This window comes from Chelonoidis abingdonii, chromosome 2 (genome assembly GCF_003597395.2).
Source record: "Chelonoidis abingdonii isolate Lonesome George chromosome 2, CheloAbing_2.0, whole genome shotgun sequence".
Classification (NCBI taxonomy): domain Eukaryota; kingdom Metazoa; phylum Chordata; order Testudines; family Testudinidae; genus Chelonoidis; species Chelonoidis abingdonii.
Window position 1 is genome coordinate 67,350,721 of NC_133770.1, and position 25,088 is coordinate 67,375,808.

The 25,088-nt window shown below is 39.8% G+C and overlaps 1 protein-coding gene across 2 annotated transcripts in view; it reads right to left on the reverse strand.

The window, feature by feature from the left end:
• HIBADH (3-hydroxyisobutyrate dehydrogenase) overlaps window positions 1-11,785 on the reverse strand; it is a 138,495-nt gene extending 126,710 nt beyond the window's left edge. The window contains exons 1-2 of one of the 2 annotated variants that reach the window (XM_032773801.2): window positions 11,606-11,785; window positions 1,734-1,894 (exon numbers count right to left, since the gene is read on the reverse strand). In XM_032773801.2, coding sequence (XP_032629692.1) covers window positions 1,734-1,894; window positions 11,606-11,687 — 243 coding nt within the window. In that variant the 5' untranslated portion in view covers window positions 11,688-11,785. The remainder of the gene's footprint in view (window positions 1-1,733; window positions 1,895-11,605) is intronic. The other variant, XM_075062416.1, reaches the window with a different exon arrangement.
• Window positions 11,786-25,088: the final 13,303 nt, after the last annotated feature.

The following is a 25,088-nucleotide window of genomic DNA, read 5'->3' on the forward strand; positions in this document are numbered from 1 at the left end:
ATCATAAGCAGGTAGGTGGCCACATTCCTGCTAGGTAGGCCTTTCATCCAGTTTTAAACCACACAGTCCTGCTTTTGTAATACACGTCTCATGTCTGGTACTGAGACAAAACCACATCTGATTTTGTCTGGTAGCGCAGACAACCAGGGACACCATTTTGAAGAGAGCACAGCTCTGCCCCCAACCAGCACGACCTCACATGTACCCCAGCAGTGTGACATTCCTGGAAGCAGCGGAACATCCAGTATTTTGGAGATGCGTAATTGGCCACCCTATTTCCTACATATGTTGCTTCCCCAGTTGACTGCTTCTGAGACTACTGTAGTAATTGGGGAATGAGGCAGTGGACAGGCAAAGACACAGCATCCCCTCCCAACTGAACAGTTCCTAGCAGTAGCAGGAACCACCGGCAGTGAACACAGATATTTGACAGCCTCCACGGCTCCCCGCTCTCTTCTCTGGCACTCCTACTGGTTCTACCCCACACCCCAGATCAAAGGAAAGGCAGCCCTTGCCACTCAATGTTCCTTTTGCAATAGCTTCTACAAGGCCCCCTGGACTCAAGTTTCCAAGTCCTGCAAAAACTGCTGGTGTAGGATTTACACCTATGGAAGAAAAAGGAGAAAATTATTTTCAAGGGTTTTTTAAAGTGTGTTATTTGTATTTGAGACTATAAATATAGTGTTCAGGAGCATAAACAGGCTTTTGGCTTTACTTACTTTTAAAAGCATTTCTGCTCACCTTTCAAGTGACTTAATATCTTACGTTAAGTCTTGCAGCTGATGCCAAGGATTCTATTACAATGAACTGTATGAATGGTCAGCCTTGACAAGTCCCATTGAACAAAGGATATCCAGAATACAATCAACTATACAGTCTTTTTTGTTGTTGTGTGTTTGTATAGTACCTAGTACAATAGTGTCCTGCTCCATGCATGGGGTTCCTATGTGCTATCACAAAACAAAAATAATAAAAGCCAAGAAACAGGCTGTAAAGGTTACTGATCCACTTATAGGCTTTTAGCTTTAAATCATTACTCAAAACCAGATGGAATTAGATGTCCAATTACAAGAGTGTTCTGCCCTGCAGAACACTTTGATAGTACCTTTATCACTATTTAAGAATACAATTACAATCAGCTCTAAGAATTAAAGATCTTTAGTTAGAACTGTATTCCCCACACCTACTCACACTTCCCTTATAACTGCTGAATATTTTTCCCCCACTGTTCGTCATATCACATGCTGAGTAGCCCCAATATTATTTCTGTTCTGGTTTCCACTTACTCTAGCAATATCTTTTGTCGTTAGCTCTTCTGTGCCGATTAGTCCGCCTACAAATAATGGACAAGTGCCAAGACTATTAGAGCCCTGTAATTTTTAAATCTGACACTTGCTCTGAAGTGTAAACCATACAATCATACAGGATAGTGGTTAGAATCCAGGGCCCATTAAAAAGCAACGAGAGTATTGCCATTGACTGCAACAGGGTCAGGCTATCACAAGCTGTACAAGTGCGATGTGGGAAGAGGGAGAAGAACAGCATATTAGCTTTATAATTAGCAACACATATCCATCATTTACTTTCCTTCCCTCCTTTTTCTCCCACTATAACACATCAAAATAAATAATCACATCACTAAGTGATTGTACTAAAGTCAGAACATCTAAGAAGGAAAATCATTTTAACAAATGCACAGTTAACATTAAAATAAAGAAAGTTGGTTACTATACCTGTGCCCCTGAGTCTTGAAATTCTTTGCAAGCTTCTGGGAATATATCATATGCAACAACAGGATATCCGTGTTTTACCAGGTTTTTTGCCATTGGATTTCCCATGTTACCAAGCCCAATGAATCCAACTGGGGTTTTGGAGGCCATTGCCCTAGAACACACTGATTTCAATACAATAAATGAATACTCTGGAGAAATACATCTTAAAACATAAAGAGTAAAATCTAGTGAGCAATTTAGCTGGCATCATTTAAATATGGGGGGGGAGGAGTAACTTCAAACCCAGTTATATTTAAAATTTCATTAAAGTGGACAGATTTAAATCCTATTCACATAAAACGTAAACAGCGTCCCATTACTTTTTACCAATATAATCTCAATTTGAGACAAAGTAATTTTACATTTTAATTTAATTTTAAAAACATTTCTCCAGCTTAAATATTGGATATTTTTTAATTGAATCTTAATGAATGATACCTAATCAATAACCCTGGAGACAGAAATCCCATTCAGCCACAGAACAGATAAGGTGGATGAGGTAATAGCTTTTATTGGACCAACTTCTGTTGGTGAAAGAGACAAGCTTTCATGCTGTACAGAGCTCTTCCTCAGGCCTGGGAAAGATATTGAGTGTCACAGCTAAATATAAAGGTCATAACGTAAGTAGTTAGCATATATTCTAAAGGACTGTTCAAGGTGGCATGGTCTGTTAACACCCCTGTAGTCATAGGACAAAAAGGGGAGTTAGTGGATTACAGATTGTTTTAATAAACCATAAATCCAGTGTCTTTTTTAAGACAATGGTACATAGCATCTAGCAAAAGTTATGAATTTAAACTCCCAGGCTTGTCTTTTGAAAGTGTTGTGCAGATATCCTTTGAAGATGAGGACTGATAGATCAGATAAAGAGTGATTACTTTTTGAAAAAAGCGTTCATCCACAGATTATTTGGCATTTTGTCTTTTGTCATTTTCCTGTGTGAATTCATTTGAGTGTACACCGATAGTCTGGTTTCTCCCACATACTTGTTATTTGGGCATTTAGTGCACTGGATGAGGTACACCACACGTTGTGATAGGAATGTGTAAGACCCATGGATCTTGAAAGGTGTTTTGTGGGGGGTGTTGATCACTGCAGCAGAGACATGTTTGCCGGTTTTGCAACTGTTGTTGTGGCAGAGTCTGATGCCACTCTGAGTTAGTATATCCTGCTCTGTGGGGAGCTTGCTTCTGATGATTAGGTTAGGTTGGGGGAGGTTGTTTGAAGGTCAGAAGAGGTTAAGGAAAGATTTCTTTCGCAGAGTACCTTTCTCAGACCTGAGGAAGAGCTCCATGTAGCTCAAAAGCTTGTCTCTCTCACCAAAAGAAGTTGGTCCAATAAAAGATATTACCTCATCCACCTTGTCTCTCTAATATCCCGGGACCAACACAGCTACAACACCACAACATACAACAAAGGGGAAAGGTGTCAGGTGGCTGAAATAAAGGCTGCTTCTCGGAGACACAGAGGGCTCTCACTTGGGACTAAGGACAAAGGGGCAGAGCTAGAGCCAGAAACGGATTCCAGCTTGGTTGGCTGAGTGCACTGGCTTGGCCAGGATGGATTATAACCTTTGCCTCTCTTTGCTAACCTGAGGACTTCCAGATTCTGTATGCCAGGTGACTAATATATTACCTTGTTTTGAAAAGGCTACCTATTGTAGCTGCAAATACTCACTGAGAGCATTGCGTCCTGAAGGGGTACGGTACAAGCCTCCTGCACATGTCTAACTTGGCTGAATTCACTGCAGAAAGATCCAGTCTTGGAGGCCACGGGCCTGCCCCTTCAGAACTGTGAGAACCACTAGGGCTCGGCACACTAAAGGGGTTACTCCCAAGAGACTGGTTACAGGCTAGGGCATAGACCAGACCCTGTGGTTCTGTGAAAACCACCAATTCATTTCACATAGGTTGCCAAACCACTATCAGATGGTGACTGGCCACTGCTGTCTGTGGCCAAATGAAAGCCATTGAAAGAGAGTTCAATTACACATTATGAGTCCCTTGAACAATGACAAAGATTATTTATAAAATGCTAAAGTCTTCACTGTAGGAACAACTTTCATAGAAGTACAAAAAATATGACAAAAATATAACATGATGTACAATATACTAATACCATGTGCTATGGCAGTTTATGGATACATGGAAAATAATGTAGTTTTCAGCCATTTTTAGCACAAGCTACTGTGTATGAGTATATAAGGTCAGGCAATGCATAATTCCCATAAATACCAATGTACAATAATTTTTTTGATCATTCTAAATTAAAATAATCCTAGCTCAATGCTAGGGCAGATGCCATATTTTAGGTCTCACTGCCAGTTACAGAAGACAATTTTCTTTGAAAGGAAGAGAAAATCTCATTCAGATTAAACATTAAGACAAGTGAAGACTAAACAGAAATAAGGATAATAAATTAAACTATCCAAACTCAAAATTGCATATCCTATACTTAGCCTTTGAAATTTCTCATTGCTTAAAGCAGAATTTTTCTTAGTTCAGAAAACATTTAATTAATTATTTTAAAGTGTTTTTCTAACATTAAAGTGCCTTCTTAGCTAACAGTCAGGCTCTTATTTACATCACTATTTTGTTAGCGTCATATTTTATAAGTCAGGTGTATCGAGAGGACTGCTGTTGAGCCTTCGTTCCCACAAATGCCAACAACAATTATCTGGCTGGATAAATATTGTCGGTTTAAAAACAAAAAAAAGAAGACTACACTATAATTTATATACATGTTCTACTATCTACATGTCCAAGTATGCGAAGAGCAAATCACTATAAAACACGTTAAACGTGCCAAACATAGTAAACAACTGAACAAAGAGCCAACATACACCTCTGACCATACTCTTCTTGAAATCTAGTCCTTTCTTGGCTTCTGTGATTCTGACCTCTCTTGGTTCTCCTCTTGTCTTCTTAATTGCTCCTTCAGCATGTCCTTCAGAGGATCTGCCTCATATCCCCCTCCCCACAACTTTCTGTGGGGATTTCACTGGGCTCTATCCCTAGTCCCCTTCTCTTTTCCCGCTATACATTATCTCTGGGTAATCTCATCCACAAACACAAATTCAAGGACAGTGTCTATGCTGTTGACTAAGGCTAAGATTTTGTCATGGATATTTTTAGCAAAAAAGTCACGGACAGCTTACAGGCAAAAAAGAAAAATTCACAGAAGCCGTGAACTGTCTGTGACTTTTATTAAAAATATCTGTGACAAAATGGGGATCTGTAGGTCCCCACACCACCGGAAGCAGGGTAGCTGCACAGGGGCTAGGAGCCGCCTGCAGCAGCTGGGCGATGTGGGGTGCCCCTGCCGCCCACAGCTCCAGGGACCCACAGCAGCTGGGAGCTCAGAGGTTACCCTGCCACGGCCAGGAGCTGCGGGGGGGTTCCCCACTGCCTGCGGAGTCCGGGAGCTTGGGGGTTCCACTACCGTCCATGGCAGCTGGGAGCTTGGGGGTTCCCACACTGCCCGCAGCGAATGGAAGCCGGCAGCCAGGAGTTGCAGGGGAATGCCAGAGGTAGCGGGAGTCAGAAGAACATCTCCTGCCGACACAGCCTTGGTGCAGGCAGTGCTTAGGTTGCTGTAATTTGCATCGCTCAGGGTGGTGACTTTTTCACTCCCAAGCAACACAAGTTATATCGAGGTACGCGGTAGTGTAGATCTGTCTTGAGCTAAACAGAGAAAGAATGGACCTATACCCTGGTGATTAGGGCACTCACCTAGTACACTGGAGACTCAAATTCAAGTTCCTGCTCTAATGACCAGATAGTCCTAGAAAGTGGAACAGCTTCAATAGGAGAAATTGAGCAAACCCTGTCCCCAGAATACCCCATAGCTTAGTGGTTGAGGCACTCGCCTCTAATGAGGAAACTCAAGTTTAAATCCCTTCTCTACATCAGGAAAAGGGAGAAACAGAAAGGTCTCCCACAGCCCAGATGAATGCTCTAATCACTGTGCTAAGGTTTTAAGGGAGGCCACTTCCTCCTCTTCTGAGTCCTCAAAAAAAAAGAAAAAAAAAAAAAAAAAAAGTTTTGTCAAATAGTTTAGGGCCAGTTTGTGAATACACTGCTACCTCGATATAATGCCACCCGACAGAACATGGATTTGGATATAATGTGGTAAAGCAGTGCGCTGGGGGGAGGGGGGGGCAGTTGCTCACTCCGGTGGATCAAAGCAAGTACAATATAACACGGTTTCATCCATAATGCGGTAAGATTTTTTGGGTCACAAAGACAGCGTTATATCAAGGTAGAGGTGTAGTTTTGAGCTGACCAAACTGCAGATTTTGGCAAATAAACCATTTGTGCAAATTTTTTACATAGCTCCTAACCAAGTTAATCTACCCTTCACTTATCAGGAATAGAACCACAAACATTGGTTAAGCATATGGGTCAGACTGCTGGCATAAGCATAGATATAACTTTGTTAATTCTGGCAGAATTGTGCCTACATACATCAGACGTTAACTTGGCTTGGTTATAATGTCTTCAGGCTCAATACCTGAAATACTTGCAATTGCTCTATTGTCATGAAGAAACTCTTGGCTAGGCCTTCCCTTCATTTTACTCACAAACAGAAACTCTGATCCTGCAATCAAATCTGTGCAGGCAGACCCTTTCACCCGTTTACGTCGAGGATCTACCTGTGCTGATTCAGTTGCAGGATCAGGGCCTTAGAACAGAAGGATTTCAAGACTATAAATTTAAATGTTTCTCTTTTAAAATGAGTCTATAAGAGTACTACTAAAATATGATTTCACAGTTTTGCTGAAGAATTCTATAAAACTGAATGAATCTCTGAATGCCTGTTCCTTGATTAACATTAAACAGGCAATTGCTGATTAATGGGTAAGATACTTCCAGCGTAGATGCCCTCTTGCCTTAATTTCCTCATGAAGGTAAGTATTATTTTACAGACACTGGGCTGTTGGGAGGATTAACAAACAATGTTTGTACTTTAAAGATAAAAATATAACTCCTAAATTTTTATCCCCCCAAACATGCATGTAAATGTTACAATTCATATTTGACCCTGGGATTAAATACTATATTGGATTTGTTCTCTTTTCATCCCACTTGTCAATAGGCTAATAGAGCTAATCTGCATTGGAACACTAAAGTTAGTGGTGCTTCAGTCAACTGTATGGCACCAACAGAAGCACCAACCAATTGGGTAGATACACATTATCAACCAATTGAGGAGGTCCATATTACCAACCCTGAATTGATATAAGGTTTGTTTGTGTCCAAACAGGGCTGCCTAACACAGATTGAGTGGGGAATAGGGAGAGGGCTATCATCTTTGTCAAAAACAACAGCACTCCCTCAGTTAGCAAAACTTCTTACTTTGCCAGAAAGCCTCTCCACTAACCCACCATACCTCCTTCAGCAATCAGCAGTCCCATCCCAGAAGTGCCTCCCAGGAAGGGTTCCCCCTCCCCATCATGACCCTACATAGTTTAATCTCAATCTCTCTCCCCCCCACCCCAATCCATCCATCTGGAAATTACCAGATGGAACTGCACACCTTGGCCATCTGATACCCTCATACAGACATTTACTCTCCCTACATGTTTCTCTCTTAGCTAAATTTATGCCTCCAGTACAAATGTATGAAGTCAGCAATGCAAGTGTGGTTTGAACCGCTACTTGCAGCTGGCAAACAAGACACTAAGGAACTCACAGCAAGTGTGCTAAGGAGGTTCACTGGCTGAGGGAGCTGTTAGATTGGAGAACTATCAGAGCTGACTGAACCGGTCATGACACTGTGGACATTACAATCAACTGACCTCTCTAAAACCAGGCAAACCCTTAGACTAAGCAGAATTAACGAGGGGGGATGACAAGACTGATATGAGTGTAGAAAGAGAGGAAAGGGGAGAACATATGGATGACTGGCACTGCCTTTAACAGGCAACTGCATGTTACATTTAAGGCATCCAATCCTGCATCCACTTCTCAGTCAGTGGGACTTTATGATAATATACAAGTGCTTGCAGCAGAATCTATTTAAGCACCTAGGGTATGTCTACAATGCACTATAAAAGACAGTCCTTAAGCTTGGGTTCAAGGCTAACCCTCCTTGCATCTACACTGCTTTGCACCAACCCAGGGCTCTGACCCAGGGTCCAAGCACAAGTCAAGCTGGGGCCCAGGGTTTGAGCCCTACTGCTTTGTACTGTAGACACTTGACTCGCGTCCTGGGAGTCTGCCAGAAGTATTACACAATGGACCAACTTCCTTAGTCCTCTCTATCCCAATAATCTGTAATTGACTCCACTGAAAACAGAAGCCACGCCCACTCCTTGGAGTATGGCAGCTGCTCCTGTCAACGTTAACTCATTCTCTTCTGATCACTGAGCTGCAAGCTGATTAGTGAGCCTCCTGGGTTTGCAATGGAGTCTGAGCAGAGGAAGTCTTCTGCAAAGCATGCTTTTTTATGGTCATGGGAGCACAGCCAAATTTTGGTTAATCTCTGGTCAGGAGACAGCACTTATTACAATGGCATCCAAATAGGTCTGTAGACATCTCCAAGGTGATTTTAATTTGCCAAAAGCACATTCAACAACTACTCTACACCTGCTGAGAGGGTAATTAAACCTATCTTTTATCAGGGCTTATGAAATCAGGGTATGGTTTCATAAGCCAAGGCAAAAGTGGGTATGCAGGGTCCTCCAGAAAAATGATGGAGACAGAAACTCTGTTTATGTCAATGTCATTTGGTGGGAATAGTGTCAGTCTGTCCATGAATGTAGATTCCTGAGCGGCAAAAAAACCTGGCATTATGAACATTTCCAGTACAGCCCACACTGATACTCCTAAGCCCCTATGGTCCAGGAGGATCTGCATAATTAGTATAGTAGTACCCTTTACAGTTTATGTACTCCTTGAGGAGGGCAAACTGTTGGTACCCATCAATGGTCCTGGCAGAGTTAGGAACTCCCATTCTCTTAAAGCCAGCAGTTACCTCCAGAATATCTTTAATGTTCATCACCTCAGATACTTCCGCCACCATTTTACCCACAGCTTACTGTTTGTCAATGAACCTGTAGCAGTCCAGGGTAGCCAGCTTCCAGACACTTACAGCAACCCACTTCTGGACCAGCAAAGCTGACCTCAGTTGTCTCTCAATATTGAATGGTAGGAGCAAGGTGCTCACAAAGCTCCAGAAATGTAGTTTTCTTCATGCGAAAGTTCGGGACCCACTGCTGGTCATCCCAGGTCTGCATGACGATGTGTTCCCACCAGTCTGTGCTTGTGGCCCTGCACCAGAAGCATCAGTCTACGCAGAGATCATCCGTGGCTATGCCAATTGTACTGAGCGGCTTCTGTCACTGTAAGTTTACCATGCCATGTCAGGTTACTCTTCTCTCTCTTCTGCCACCACCTCCTCCTCCTCTTCCTTTATCAGGAAATCTAATAGGTACCTTCGGTGGGGCAGAAAACATCGCCAAAATGTCCACCGCTGCCTCACAGATGCTATGCCAGTTCCTGACACAGGAGTGAAAACACAAGCAAGACAAAGTTCTTCAAAAATTGCCTCCCCCATGCTGCTGGCTCCAGTAGTTGGGAGCACAGAGACCAAAATGACTGCTCAGGAGACTGTGTTGGCAGGCTGTTCAAACTTCCTGTAACATGCAGGGTGGGCAGTAAAGTTTTCCCCACAGCGCATCACAGTCATAGGGTAGAGTACCCACATTTCAGGAGAGTGTGAGAGACTCTGGGATATGGCTGGTTTGACTTAGGTCTGCGTGCTGCAGTGTGGATGCTAGACCCCAGGCTCAACACGGGTTAGAAAAATCTTAATGCAGGGTTAAAACCAGCAAACCAACAAACAGTGTAGACATTCAAGCTCAGAGTTCCTAACACAGGCCAGCTGACTCAAATCCCACTAACTCTGGGTTTACATTGCAGTGTAGACATACCCTTAGAGTGAAATCCTGGCTTCAGTTAAATCAGTGGAAGTTTTGCCATTGACTTCAATAGAGCCAGAATTTCATCTCAGATGGCAGTCATTGCTCCTTTGGGTCTCTATACAAAAATAAAGCATATATTTGCCAACCTTAAAACCTGAAGTAATGGGGAAGGGAGAGAACAAACCATCAAAGATTATAGATCTCAAAGAAATAATTAAAGTTACTTTGTGGTACTTCAGGAGAACTGCACTCTGGATCTCCTCTCTCTTGCATGGGTTGACAACATTCAAGCTGTCACGTTTAAGACAGTGAACAAAATCATAATGCTACTTCAAAGCTTTTACAGAAATGTCTTTATGAGTAGCATAGACAGCAAGTATGAAACATAGTGACAATTACTACTGATAATATTGTGGCAAAAAACACCAGATAGACCTATTCTCTGTACCATTTGTGTATTTCATTTAACTTCACTAACATATGACTACGTGCATCCATAAATCTGTATTCCACTTTAACAACTAAAACCTTCTTTTAAACGTCAGACTCAGAACTGTGAAAAGTTTTAATGGATTGCGCTAGTGGAAGAGAGGTAGTAGAGTAAAACAATGCCACTAAAAGTCTGTTTTAAAATAAAATTAAGAGTCAGACATTTGTTTTATAATTTTATTTTACAGATCAATGAAAAGATACTAGAAGCTTCAAAATAATTTTTAAATAATAGAGTAGTTTCAGGTGCACCCTTTGCTGAGTACCCTGTCAAATTTTGTGGTTTTAAAGTCACATCCCCCCCCCCCCTTTTTTTTTTTTTTTAAAAACACACACACATATTTCTCTTCTGTTACTATGTGAGAGATCCCTAATAAACACAGGGGGAACTGACTGAGCTACACAAGGGGAACATTAAAATTGTCTATAAAATGAAGTGCTGTCAAATGCACAAAATAAACATTAGAAAGACTGTAGAAAAAGATTCTACGATTTATTTCACTTAAGTAATCTGAGGTGTTACTTGTAGCAACACAAGGTAGAACAACTTCAAACAAAAGTATGATATTTAAATCACCAGTGTCCCTTTAAAAGGAAAGATTAGAGACAGGAAAAAGGTTATAATTTGGGCCCTAATCCTGCATAGACACTTGCTTAACTTTGCATTCAACTGGACTATCTCTGTGTGTAAAGTGAAGCAAATATATGCAGTAACAGGGTCTTGAATATAAAAAAGTGCTGCTGGATTCAGCTTTAGCTCAAAAATAATGAAATATAATCACAAAGAAAGCAAAGTATGAGTACAGATTACAGGTATGAATAACAGGCTGTTTTAAGTCACTAGCTTCACATAAACTTCTGCGGGCTGTTTTAAACTCTACATATGATATTTTAAATAAACATGTTAAAATATTTATTACACTAAGGTACTCATAAGACTAAGTAAGTATTGATATGAGCCTCATATAATTTTACAACCTGTATGGCTTTAATAGGGTGCACAATACTTGTAAAAGGTGCAAAACACAAGTGATAATCCTCTCGTGCTATGAAGCACATTTATCACTGGTTTCAAAACCCAATGCATGTTTCATCTGAGGAATTAGAAGTTTGTCAGGGGTGGGGAGTCCTCCAACTGCACTTAAATCCCGAGTACAGCTCCTGTGTGCCTGCAACCCCCCAACCCCACCTCCACTGTTTTCACGTGATAAGAAGTTCTAGGGAGCTGCTGTCACTTGAGTGACTCACGCCAATTTAGCGAGGGGGGCAGGAAGCAGCAGCAGAAGCATTTCTCTGACTGATTCAACAAGGAGGCCTCAGCCTTTCAACGCAACTGGGCAACGATTTGCAACCCCAGCTCGCGCCGTTAAAATGTCACCAAAAAACCCAAGGCAAAGAGGGAGAGGCGAGTCCTTACCCATTGCAACGCTGGCAGCACGCACCTTCCTGCGCTTGCATAACAGCCTGGCGAAGCCTCTGAGCATTAAAACTCCTGCCATGCCGCTTCCCCTAGCTCCACTCTGCGTGACCTCCGCTTAAACACCACCCCCGCCTCCCCGGGCTGCCCTCTCTGCCTGTGACCGTGGACGGGGAAGGGAGAAAGGAGACGAGTGACGGCCAGGGTAGCCAACCACAGCTTGGCCTTGGCAGCCGCACACCAATGAGAGGGAACATCCTCCTGTCGGTGACCCGCCGGGTTCGCCTCCAGACTCATGATAGACAGGGGAGCAGCCTGGCTCCCTTCGCTGCTCTAAAACCGAAGGAGAAGGGCTGCGCTGTTCTGCTGGGCGGCGCCCGCTCGTGGGCAGTTGCTGCTGGAGCACCTGGGGATAAGGCGAGGTTTTCTCCACCCACCTCTGTACAGCCTTCACTTACCCTTAATTTATCCCCTCCTAGTCCCATAAGGCATTCCCCTTTCTCCCCCGCTATCCCCGCCTGCTTCTCTGCGCTACCATCTGCACGTATGGCATTAACTAGAGAGGGGGCAAGCAGAGCAGCCGCCTAGCTCCAGCGGGTGGTTAGCCAGCCAGTCTACACTTTATCTAGGTAGCCTCAACTCCGTGCTGCTGCCACGCAAACCGTACCACACGCACTAGTGCAACATCCTTTTTGGACTTAACTTCACAGTGCTTTAGGGTTACACTCAAGTTTCCTTTCTCTCGCTGTGCCTGCCTCTCCCTTGCTGTGACAGCTTTTAGCTTGAATATTTCCACTGCCTGCAACCAATCAACAGAATCTTCTTGGTGTCTATAATAAACATCTCGATTTTTATCCCGCTTCTCAAAATCCCATCCTGCTGTAGCCCTAGAGTTCACCACCCTGTTAGTATTTTTATACACACATTAATTACTTTTCAAATATTCTTGCATATAAAATCTTACATATTACATAGCTCATGTATTTTTTCCACTAGCTGGTGGGGTCATTTCTATTGTCCTAATATGTAATGCATAACTGTAATGTCATACAGAATTAATTAATTTTGGTAAATAATATAAGATCTAATCCTGCACATGTGCAAGTAAATACTCCCTTTTCTCCTGTTATATTTTGTTCTTACTGTTGAGATTAAAAAATATTTTGTTTTGAAAAGACTTCTGATGTTGCTGTATTCACAACTAGTCACAGCTCCTAAAGGGACGTTTCATGTTGCCAAACTTAGGCAGGCCTGCTGAGGAATCACAATTGGTACACAGGGTACTGTTGCCCAGGGACTGGGTCTAAGAGTAGGAGTATCATGGGATTCCATCCCAGGGCAGGTAAAGGGATGAATGTTAAGAGCTGAGAGGGGAGGGGTGTACTCAGAAAGAATAGAAGGAAGTCAAAGGTGCAGCTAGGCTGGTGAAATGTGACCTTCTCCCTTTTCATTCTTCATTTCATTTCATCTTGGATTCCACATATGGGCCATTGCAGATGGAAAGGTGTAATTTTCCACTTGTCATAGTCAATGTAGATAATACTGTTTAAAATGTAATTTAATTCAGTAACAATCCAGCACATGGCACAATTAGTAGATCCACTAATGAACTGTATAAAACAGCTGATCCAAAATCTATTGCTACATTGATTCCATGTAGAAATCAAAGAGGCCCGCTTCACTGGTTGCATTACACAGTGTAGGAACTAGAGGTAATTTGGAAATCAAGTTAAAGCATTAATAAACTGATAGGCTGACTGTTCTTGTTAAATCTTAAATTATTAGCATGCCAATATTATAAGCTCAAAGAGAGGACTCTCAACTTCACCCATATTATAAACAAGATTCTGCTTTTCTTACTGTTCATTATACAGGAAGAAGTCCAATGGGTAGATCACATTACAACACAATGAATAAGGTACTTCATACATCACATGGCAAAATCAACCAGAATGCAAGTTTTGGATTACATCACATTTTAATTCAAGTAGCAGCATTGTCAGATTAACATACTAAATTAGGCAAAATTTTCATATCACCTACATACGGTATTAAAAGTTAAGAATTACTAAAATAACAATAGTCTAGGAATCACCTTTTTCAGTACAAAGATTAATTTACATGACTAGAAAGGTAGTTAAGACTGAAGCTACATTTCACTTAAAGCCAAATTTTACATCTTTTCTAAAATCTACAACAAAATAAAATTTAAAAAGTCAAATCAGTTTGAAAATTGGTAAGTCAGGTCAATAGCTAGAGTAGAGTTTGTAGAGAAAACTTTTCATAATTTGAACAAGGGGTTCTCTGGAGGAGGCACTCTAAAAACTGATCTGTTTTCAAAATTGCACATACAGGGATAGGAACACGTTAAATTTATATTTCTGGATTCCCTTTGCTGAAATCTAGTGCATGATGCCAAAGAAGGTCTAACACAAGAGATATGAATATGAATTAGACCTCCTGTTTGGAACTTCAGACTAGAATGCTGCAGTGCTCGGGATATTGCCAGATAGCATGCAGACTCCTTATCACAACTACCGAAAGAGCTTCAGTGACAGTTCTCTTCCAAATCTAAAAGGGAGTGTGGTGGGGATAGGCAAATGCTTGCTTCTCAGTGCAGAATATGAATTCAGGACCTCCCATACCACACCACAGATGTCTACAACTTAAATCGAAGGAGTAATTCCTTTACTTGGTAACAGTAGTAGCCTAATATAGAGACTAGCCATTGCAAAGGAAGACATAATACACATTGAACCATTGAACTACACTTACATAGCCACATGAAAATACCCTTTGACCTAGGCATTATGAAATATAATTCATTCACTTTTACAGCATAATAACTAGGAACAGAACCCACATCTTTCATATGGCAGAACTAACTTTTACTCACTTACCCTATTTTCTCACAGATATTTTGCCAAATGTACATGCTTGGCTGTACTGTCTGTACAATAAGACTACTTTTACATATTCATCTCTACACAAAGTAGTGAGACACGCAGTTGAACTGCTTAGCAAATAGTTGCACATGATGGAATTTCTGTGTAGTATATGAGGCAGAGGGCTGCAGGAAGAGAAAACATGACACTGTGGCTAAAGCAATGGAATAGGACCCAGGAGATCTGGAGCCATTCTGACTTGCTAGTATTTTACACCCGTGCAAAGCCACAGAGGATCAGGTCCAGCTATTTTTTCTGAAAGAGCCTTTTCTTCTTTCACTGTGAAGGTTGAACAGTACAAAGTGAAAGAGGTAATTGTGCTGTTATTTGTGAATTGTATCCTCAGCGTTCAGGGACTGGACTGCTCTCTTACTGCATACTGCCCAGCCTGTACGCTGAATGTGACTCTGGCTCCCTGACTCATTCATTACACATTATCCAATCTGTGCACTCAGTGCCAAACTCATCATTAGTGTAACTCCATAGGTGTAAATGACTACTCAAGGTGTAATGCAGCGGTGAATAAGAGAGTCAATGCATGCTTACAAGAGGGCACAGTTAAGGTTATATGCACTCATGTGCAACTCAAAGCTTGGGATTTCACGGATTTTGAGTACTGCATTTAATAATCTTAATACACCTCTTACATAGCTTTTGTAGAGAACATATTACAGAGATAGGCACATTAGAAATACTTTAGACTAGATTAGATTAACTAGAATCCCTTTTCCCACACTGACCATAGGTCACCAGCCCAGACATTCTGGAATAGCCAATTTGAGAAGGAAACTAGCAATTGCAGGACAACCACACTATGCACATAAAAAAGAAAAAATAAGTAGGTAAATTAAGAGGCTTCTCCCCCCACCCCACCCCCTGCAAAATACCCTCTAGTGATGTTTGAACTTTTAGTAGTTTATAATAAAGTTAGTTCATTTTGTTGAAAAATACATAATTTCACTTTTAGTACAGTTTAACTTAATGTAAACTAAGCTTTCCTAGTTAATTTATTTTTATATGTTTATCATTTCTTCGCCAAGCTAATCACATTCTTTCCACACAAAATGCAGAAAAAAGCTTTGTTAGACTCCAACATTATTTTGTTTGAAGTAAATAGCTATGAAAGCTTTCACTTGTATTAGACTCTGGGACAAGTATGTTCTCATCTGTTCAACATAGCAGCAATATCTTCAAAGTCACAACTAATAGGATAGCATTTCATAAAGAGATCAGTATACGATGATTTTTGAAATTGTTCAACAGTTAAAATGTAAATGTATAATTGAAATAGTTATTATGTGTATAGCATATTTCTACATATTGAAACATTTTGTCTTCCACACATTAAATATCTGGGTGCATACACTTTCTGGGTGCATCAAATAGAACTACTTCGATACTTTTAAAAATATTACAGAAAAATCTCAAGTGTCTATAAAAAGAAATTCAATAGAGATTTCAAAATATCTGTACGTGCTAAATATATTTTCCAGAAATCAGTGACTACACTTCAAATGCATCACAAAGGGGAACTGTTAACAAGTGTGACTTTGCCAGTAGTAGGAAGATTGCCAACATTTAATTGGCTTTAAAGGTTCTGTTCCATCAATGGTGTATTGTGTTTTAAAGGCAATAATAATAGCCTTATGATTGAGGTGTGAAGAGGGAGCTCAAAGTATCTGACTGAATGTGGCATGAAGCAACTTATTTTCTTCAACAAAATTTGCTAAAATATTTGTCATCTTAGTTTAACTGCAATGTTAATTTTGTATTATGCAGCAAGAATCTGAATAGAAATAAATAAAAATATAGCTCTTATACAGCACTTTTCATCAGAGTATCTCAAACTGCTTTAACAAAGGAGGATAAGCAACATTACCTCTATTTTACGGATGGTAAAACTGAGGTACTGAGAGGTGTAGTGAGTTTCCCAAGGACACTCAGCAGGTCAAAGGCAGAGGGAAGAGAACACAGGACTTCTGACTATCATTCCAGTGTCCTATTCACTAAATCACACTGCCTCACTATAACCAGTGAATAATTAAATTATTGTATCATCTGTCTTTGTAAAACACTAATGGATAAATTCTGGCTAATCCTGAATGGTGCATTAGGAACAGAAGACAGTGCAGCAACCTTTTCACTGCCTCCCATCCCTTCCCCACCAGCTCAGAAAGGAAGCAAAATGCTGCCAATAGTGATCCCTGAACTAGCTAGTAATCACAAGGTTGGGGATACAGTCAGGATTGTGCCCACTCTAAATATCTACTAGGTGTGGCAGCAGGTGCTGCTGGGGAGCAAATGATATATTTGGTGGGGCATGGGTCGCTTGCTGGTGGATTCCCTGCAGCTTGAGGTCTTCAAATCTCAATTTTGATGATTTCAATAACTCAGTCATGGGTTCGGGGTTGTTATAAATGTGTATGGGTAGGGTTTTGTGGCCTGCCTTGTGCAGGAGGTCAGACTAGATGATCATATTGGTCCCTTCTGACCTATGAGTCTATGAGTCTATGAGTCTGATATTGTTAAACAATGATCATGCTACAATCTCAGTTTATAGTTAATCAAAAACTCTTCCACTGATCTATAATTTAATAATCATAAATAATATCAATGCATCCTTGCTAATGCTTGGTGACCTTCAATACTATGAGTTCTGTGTCTTTTAATGATTTAAATTGATTTTTATCATGTTAGTATATGACGATCTTCCATGTGCCCTTTGACGCATAACCTGAAAGCATATGGTACCACAGACACTTACCCTGGCAATCCACGTGTCAAAGATTGCCGACCTGGTGTAGATATACCTTCTGTGACTTGAGCTACTTATTCAGTCAGGATTGGGCAAATTTTTCAGAAGTGTCCACTAGTTGGGGGTGATTAATTTTTTGAGACCTAGGGTTTTATTTTCAGGGGAGTCTGAGTATGCATAGCTTCCACTGAATTTATCTGAAATTGTATGTGCTCAGCACTTATGAAAAATGAGGTCCTAACTATAGAGTATTTAAATTCAACATTAACTCAATTTGGTGATAGCAAGCTGGAATGGATGCAGCAGTAAATTTGAGGATTTAGTTAGAAGAGAACTGGTAGCCAGGACTACTGAATTCTATTTCTTGCTCTAACACTTAACCTCTCACTTCCTCTGTATACTTACCTAACTTGTATAGTTTCCTTACATGAGTATGTCTTCTACACTGCAGCTCGGGTCATACAGTCTAACCCCCTGCCAAGATGCAGGATTTATTGGGTCTAAACCATCCAAGAAAGATCGCTATCCAGCTTCCTTTTGAAAACCTCCAGAACTAACAGACATACACTAGCTCTAGTCAAGCTGGCATACTAAAAATAGCAATGTAGTCAGGGAGCTTGAGCTAGCTGCCCAAGTCTGCACCCAGAGGGCCAAACAGGTTTGTGCTTGGGCGACTAGCCTGAGTTACTAGCCATGCTGCCGTAGGCTACATGGCTATTTTTAGCACTCCTAGCTGCACAGTAGACATACCTTAATGTTTGTAAAGTATTTTGAGATCTCGAATGAAAGGCACTTTATCAATGCAAAGCAGTTTCTATAAATATTATACTGTAAAATTCAGGAATTTCAGAGTTTGGGATTGTTATAGTTTTCCACAATGTGCATACTGTTTATATGTCTTATTTAAAAAAATAATACAAATTGATGTATTTTTCCTCCTAGTATTATACAAACAGTGCAGCTTGTTTGCATTGATGTATTTTTTGCTTAGTTGTGTGACACATGATTGCTCAATGGTGTGTAATCAAGTACTTAACAACACTCCTGTGTGTAATACATACATACTAGGAGGCAAAATTAAAGCTTTTGTGTGAATCCTACTTCTCAAATTCCTGAGAGTTAAAAGATTAGAATCTCAGTGTCAATGTTGCATTTATACAGTGTTTGCATTAATGCTTACTATAGTCTTATTTTGTTAGATATTTTTTCTGTTATATACAATTATGTTGCTGTTTAGTTGGACATCTGAGGACATGCCAGACTGCATAGTATATGTCATCTGTGTTTATATTGAGTTCAACAAAGCCAAGTGTTAGTTTTCTTTTTGTCTGAGAGTAATTACATTAGGGCTCATAACCTTGAACTTACGGATGGAATTTTCAAAAGAGTCAAAAGGGGCTAGGCATCAAATGAGATTTAGTCACCTAACTCCATTAGGTTCCTTTGAAAATCCCACTCTAAAAAGAGAAAAACATACAGAGTAGTAAAGATAGAAATATTTGGAGGAAGAAAGAGAACTCCAGTCCCAGACTTTTCCAAGGTAGACATGTAAGGGGATGGCGCTGGAGTGCTGGCTGTGAGAAACTTCAGTCACACCAGTTCTGGGGCTCTCCTCGTGACAATAGCTGGGCCACTAGCAGCAGAGCCTCTCCACTACCAGAATTTGCAAGACATCACAATATGGGAAGTTGTGCGTACTGCAGCCTAAGAAACTTCAGGTTCTATTCCACTTTTATGTTGTAACTGAAGAATATCTCAGCTGACTTCAATGGATTTTGGATCAGACTCCTCATGCTGCTCATTTTCAGATGCTAGTCTATACACTAACAAAGAGACAAGAGTAAGGCCCACAGACTAGCCCTACTCTACATCACTTAGGAATCTAATGTTGTCAAGGTTCCTTCCCCACTCTGAACTTTAGGGTACAAATGTGGGGACATGCATGGACACTTCTAAGCTTAATTATTAGCTTAGATCTGGTAACTCTGCCACCATCCAGAAATTTCAGTGTCTGGAGCACTTCTTGTCCCCCCACAAAACCTTCCTCTCCCTGGGCAGCCTTGAGAGGCTTNACAAGGAGGAATTAACCATCCTCCTTCCTTTCCCCCCACCAATCCCTGGTGAGTCCAGATCCAATCCCCTTGGATCTTAAAACAAGGAAAAATCAATCAGGTTCTTAAAAAGAAAGCTTTTAATTAAAGAAGAAAGGTAAAAATCATCTCCGTAAAATCAGGATGGAAAATACTTTACAGGCTGATCAAATTCGTATAGCCCAGAGGAACCCCCTCTAGCCTTAGGTTCAAAGTTACAGCAAACAGCCTCTCAGCAAAAAAGGACATTTACAAGTTGAGAAAACAAAAATAAAACTAATCCGCCTTGCCTGGCTGTTACTTACAATTTTGAAAAACGAGAGATTGGTTTAGAAAGATTTGGAGAGCCTGGATGGACGTCTGGTCGCTCTTAGTCCCAAGAGCAAACAACACCCAAAAAAAAAGAGCACAAACAAAGACTTTCCTCCACCAAGATTTGAAAGTATCTTGTCCCCTTATTAGTCCTCTGGTCAGGTGTCAGCCAGGTTTACTGAGCTTCTGAACCCTTTACAGGTAAAAGAGGCATTAACCCTTAACAATCTGTTTATGACAAACATAGAGGGTAATTTTACTGTAGGTGAAGAGAGGGATTCCTGGGAAAGCAACTAAAGATGAAAACAAAACTATACATAGGTACGTATACAGAAGTACTCATAAGTGTATGAAGTTTTCAACCATTTTATTTTCATCAAGATATGCAACATGTTACATATCAAAATGTACTGATTTATGTCAGAATGTGATGAGGTTCTGTGGCCTGCAATGTGCAGGAGGTCAGACTAGATGATCATGATGATCCCTTCTAGCTTTAAAGTTTATGAGAACTGCAATAACCAAAGGCCACACAAGGTACATCTGTTGCTTATGAGATACTGAGATACAGTTTAAAAAAAAAAAGTTATTACAAAAAAAAAAGCAACAGAGAAAAGCTGATCTCAAACTTAGATGGGCCAAAAGAGGATGGGATAATCTTCACTGCACATGAAAATATGCATCAACATATTTATAATTTTATAAATAATACAGAATATATCATTCCCAAACTGTTAACCTCCTACCACTCTGATCAAAGCCCAAACTGCTCCCACTTGGATATACAAAGGGGATTTAATACATAAATTTGGCAATGCCTCAGTCCTCACTTTTGTCTTTGTCTACAAAAAGGCATAATAATACATTCTGTCAAATTGGAAATGTTTTCTTCATTAGGTACTGCTCTTAGCAAAATCTTGAATCACCTTAACATAGGGGCTGATTCTAGTTGCATTGAAATCAATAGGACTTGTATAAGGCCCACGGGAAAGAAAAAGACCTCCATCAATAATGGGCTGTCTGACCTAAAGGAGTCGGTATCCATGAACGAATGGAGCCTACGGTAGTATATGAAAATAATTAACTAACTTTGAATGCAGAGACATTTTTAATGAAGTAACATAACTCAGCACAGAAGAATCAACTTCTGAAGACTATTGTCTACTCTTGGATACAGACTTCAGAATTGGGCTTGATCCTGAATTCTTTATGCACCCAGCCCCCACTGGGTTTAAGTCCTTTGGAGTTTGGGGTGTGTTTGGAACACAGGACTCATTGACTTCAATTGGAGCAGAATAGGGCCCTAAGCCCTTCGCAAGAAAAAAAAATCTATTGTATTTTCACTTAACCATCACTGAAGTCAGTGTATATCAATATACTCTCTGTTCCATAGAAAGACAAAACTGCTCAATTATTTTAATATTTATTGTCTCAAAGTATTTTGAATTAAAAATTTTATACAAAGTTCTGTAGTTTGCAAAGATATAGGACAATTATTTTATTTATATTATATTATATTTATTTTAACAAACTTCTGTCACATCCTATTAATTAAAGAGGAAAAATACACTTTGATGTTTAAATATTCTAAATATATAGCACACTTGTTTCATCTGAACAAATGTTTTCCTCATTCATTTTGTGGTGTCTGTATTCCGTGTTAGCTCTTGCAGACCATTTCTGTAGGTTAACAAAACTTAAAGAAAGTAAAGTCACCTGCAACTAAAACCAAAAAATATATTGGAGAGGTTATTAGAGAATAATACTCTTTGAGGGGCTAACTTTCATAGGCTCTGTAGCTTCTTCTGACTCAAGAACTGGTGGCATATGCTTCACCACTGCCATTTGTGGTACTACGGCTACTAAGAGCAATGCCACTGGGGAACTGGCCATCAAAACAATATAGTCACCTCTTAAAGATCAGCATGATGTAATTGTTGCTATGAAGAATCATTGGTCCAAAGCAATGTCTTGCTTTTTCCACAACCACTTGGAAAGGACAAAGTATTTATTTACACTATTCCAACCTCATTGACACTAACAGGAGATTTGGTCCTTACTGTCTGAGATGATAATAAATTAAGAACTACATACAAAGGCACTGAGCATTATTCTATCAGTCAACCATTTAAATCCAGCAAAAAGAAAAAAAAAATCTATTTGTAAAATTAAATGTGGGTAGATTTTGAACTCACTTAATATGGACTTACACCAGTGTATCATCAATACAATTAATGGAATTAACAAAGTATTATTGAAATCAGAATCTGTCTTACTGAATCTGCCTGTCCACACTTGACCAACTTTAGTGACAGATAACACAAGAAAAACAATCCTGACACATTTCCAAAATCCAGAGTTTCTTAGTTCCCCCTTTCCTTTTTTTTTAAAATAGCAGACTGGACTTTCTGCACCCCTTCACGTACACTGACTGAAGCCTTGATTCACAAATGAGAAGACCAACTGGTCTGAAATATGTATACTTTTGTAATGGTTTTTTTTTTCCCGCACCAGAACTACATCATCCTCAATGCACATAAACCATCATTGGTTTACTACTTTTAAAAATGATCATAAATTTCTCATTATAGGTGGTGTAATACAATCTTATTATCATTTTATCAGCTAAAAGAGAGAGACAATATTGTTTGTTACAGCCTACAGAGATGTAACAAATCTAGAGAATCCTAGCCTTGTCCAAGATAGATTAAATTTAGAGAACTGGAATACATTTTCCAATAAACAAACGCTTTGAGGTCAGGAGATCATACTTGTTCAGCTGTTCTCCATAAGCACTTTTGGAAATAAACTTTCATACCATCACTGATTATATTTCATGCTACTTAATAATACTATGAGCCAAGTGTAATGGTGATCTAAATGGTGGTTTAAGCTACACACTGGGTGTTGTAGGATGGTCAAAAACACATATAAGTAGCAAAATATTGTAGGACTACAGGCATTCAGTGGGGAAAGTTTCTTCCTAATCTTCATCAGTTTAGGGCAGTGGTTTTCAACCTTTTTCATTTGCGGACTCCTAAAAAATTTTGAGCAGCAGTGCAGATCCTGAGGGTAACAACAAGCTTTCATGGCTCCCTTAGACATAGTCAGGGTTCCATGGACCACACGTTGAAAACCACTGAGTTAGGGGTTGGGCATTATTGGGCCCTGATCCATAAGAGCTGATATCCCTTCCAAAGCTCTTGGGTTTTTGGTTTGTTTTAGACTTCACTATTGTAACTTACAATATATGACACGCCACGTGATTTATCTGTATCTGAATATAAAAGATTGGCCTTTTGGGAGTGCAGCTTCTCATTAATGTCATATAGAATACAAGAAGACACAAGGCTGGTGAAAGCAGTAAAACTACCATACCATATAAAGTATACAGTAAAAATACTTGTTTTATACTGTTAAAATTTAAATAGCACCTACTCAATGGTCATTTACATGCAGTTCTCTGTGTGCCAGTAGGAGGTGTGCTAAAAGTAGAAAACACCATAAATAAGAAATTAAACACTCCCCCAGACCTGGGTCTCCAGTGAACATATATAAATAATACCCCAGAGACCAAAGACTCAGTGTGTGCTAGCATTTACTTCATTATTTGGATTTATTAAAAACATTCCTTTTCACTTTAACAATACAGTAATCCAACTGTGAAATAACAGCAATTCAAATGTGGTCATTTACAGAAATGTGGTTTCTTATGCCCATTGTACAGTGCAAAGCTGCCAAATCTCACACCTTAGGAGTAAACTCTCTCTCTTTCTCATACACACATGCACGCACACACAGACAAAATTAACATGTCTGCTCTCACCTATACCTTTATGGGAAAAGTCACAAATGTAATCAATCTCACTCATACAGATTTAAAAATCCTGGCAGCTTTTGAATAGCTTTTCTTCATCAATTCCAATTAAGTGCTGGAAAAGAAATCCAAAGTACACATACCAAAACCTTCTCCTTAATAAGGAAAGTTAGCAATATGTGATTTCCAATATGTTCCGAATGGGTGCCTCCCAATCTTTTTTGAAGGTGAAGTCTGTAAGCACTTTAGTTAGACTTTTTAATGGTCAGAAATGAAACACTGTCAGCAATGAAAGAATATTATTTGTAACTATGTGACTGATTCACAATGATGTAACTATTAATTTTCTGTAAAATGATCTTCGATACAGGAGTTAATTAGAAGGTATACTTTATAACATAACTAGAAAGAGTTCCTGCTTTAGTGATTGATATACATCTTTTACATTTCATAGCAGCCCCAGACTTTTTCCAGGGGTTGGAGTATGGGTAGGATTACAACTAAGTGGAATCATTGGAACCTACACAAATCAATGCCAAACTTCATCAGTAGCACTAAATCATGCCCTTATGCTATTTAGCCACAATATACAGTACTCTTTCTTGGGCACGAATAATTAGGAGTATATAGTTTGTTTGCAATATGTATAAAGCAGAGAGGAGCCTGAATGGAAAAGTTCAGATCTAGATCAAAGCCTGAAGCCTCCGATGGTTTTGATTCATTCTGTGCTGGAGACAGGGATCAAACAAGGCTTTTAGACTGGACCTGAATCCAGATTCAGATTTACCCAAGGTTACAGTTTTGTTTGGGCCCCATCTCTAATTTCCAGGCATCAAATTATTAAAGGAGCGCTTCTTCTTTTTTTTTTTTTTTTAAAAAGCTATTAGGAGAAAGGTGAATCCTTTCCTTTTGTTCCCATCAGTAGTGTTGGTACTGCAGCAGTATCTTCATATTGTTGGGAAAAGGTGACCCTGCAAAGATACCTCTATGATTGAGTGGTTTTAATCCTGCCAGACATTAGGGCATCCTCATCAGAAATATTTTTAACAGTTAACCTTTTTGGAAAGTTCATATTACTGGTAACTATTGCATTATCCTAAATGATTTCCAAATTTTACCATTTTTACTTTATCTGCTGGAGGACCTATTATTAGAAGTGGAGATATTTGTATTTGAAACAATGCAGAAGTAAGAAATAACAGCAGTGCACTGATAAGCCATGAAGGCAGTAGCCTGGAAGCAATCTTGGGGCTGCTATTTGTTAGGTCCATGAATACGAGGCAAAATTCTGAGCTACTACACTAAAAGGAAGGATCCTAGGTGAATTGGTCTTTATGGGAATGTCTATACCCCAGCTACCTACTCACGGATGGTCACTTAAATTCTATGTTCTTCACCTATCCCGCTCTGAGGACTGTGCCGATTCCCTCTTGGCCAACAAGGCCTAGCTCAAATACTCTATATAAGTGCTCAATATGATTAAGAAGCATAGGAATATTTCATTGAATTTTGATCATCAGATCCAAGGTTCGGATTCATGCCCATTTGTATCTTCCTAAATTGC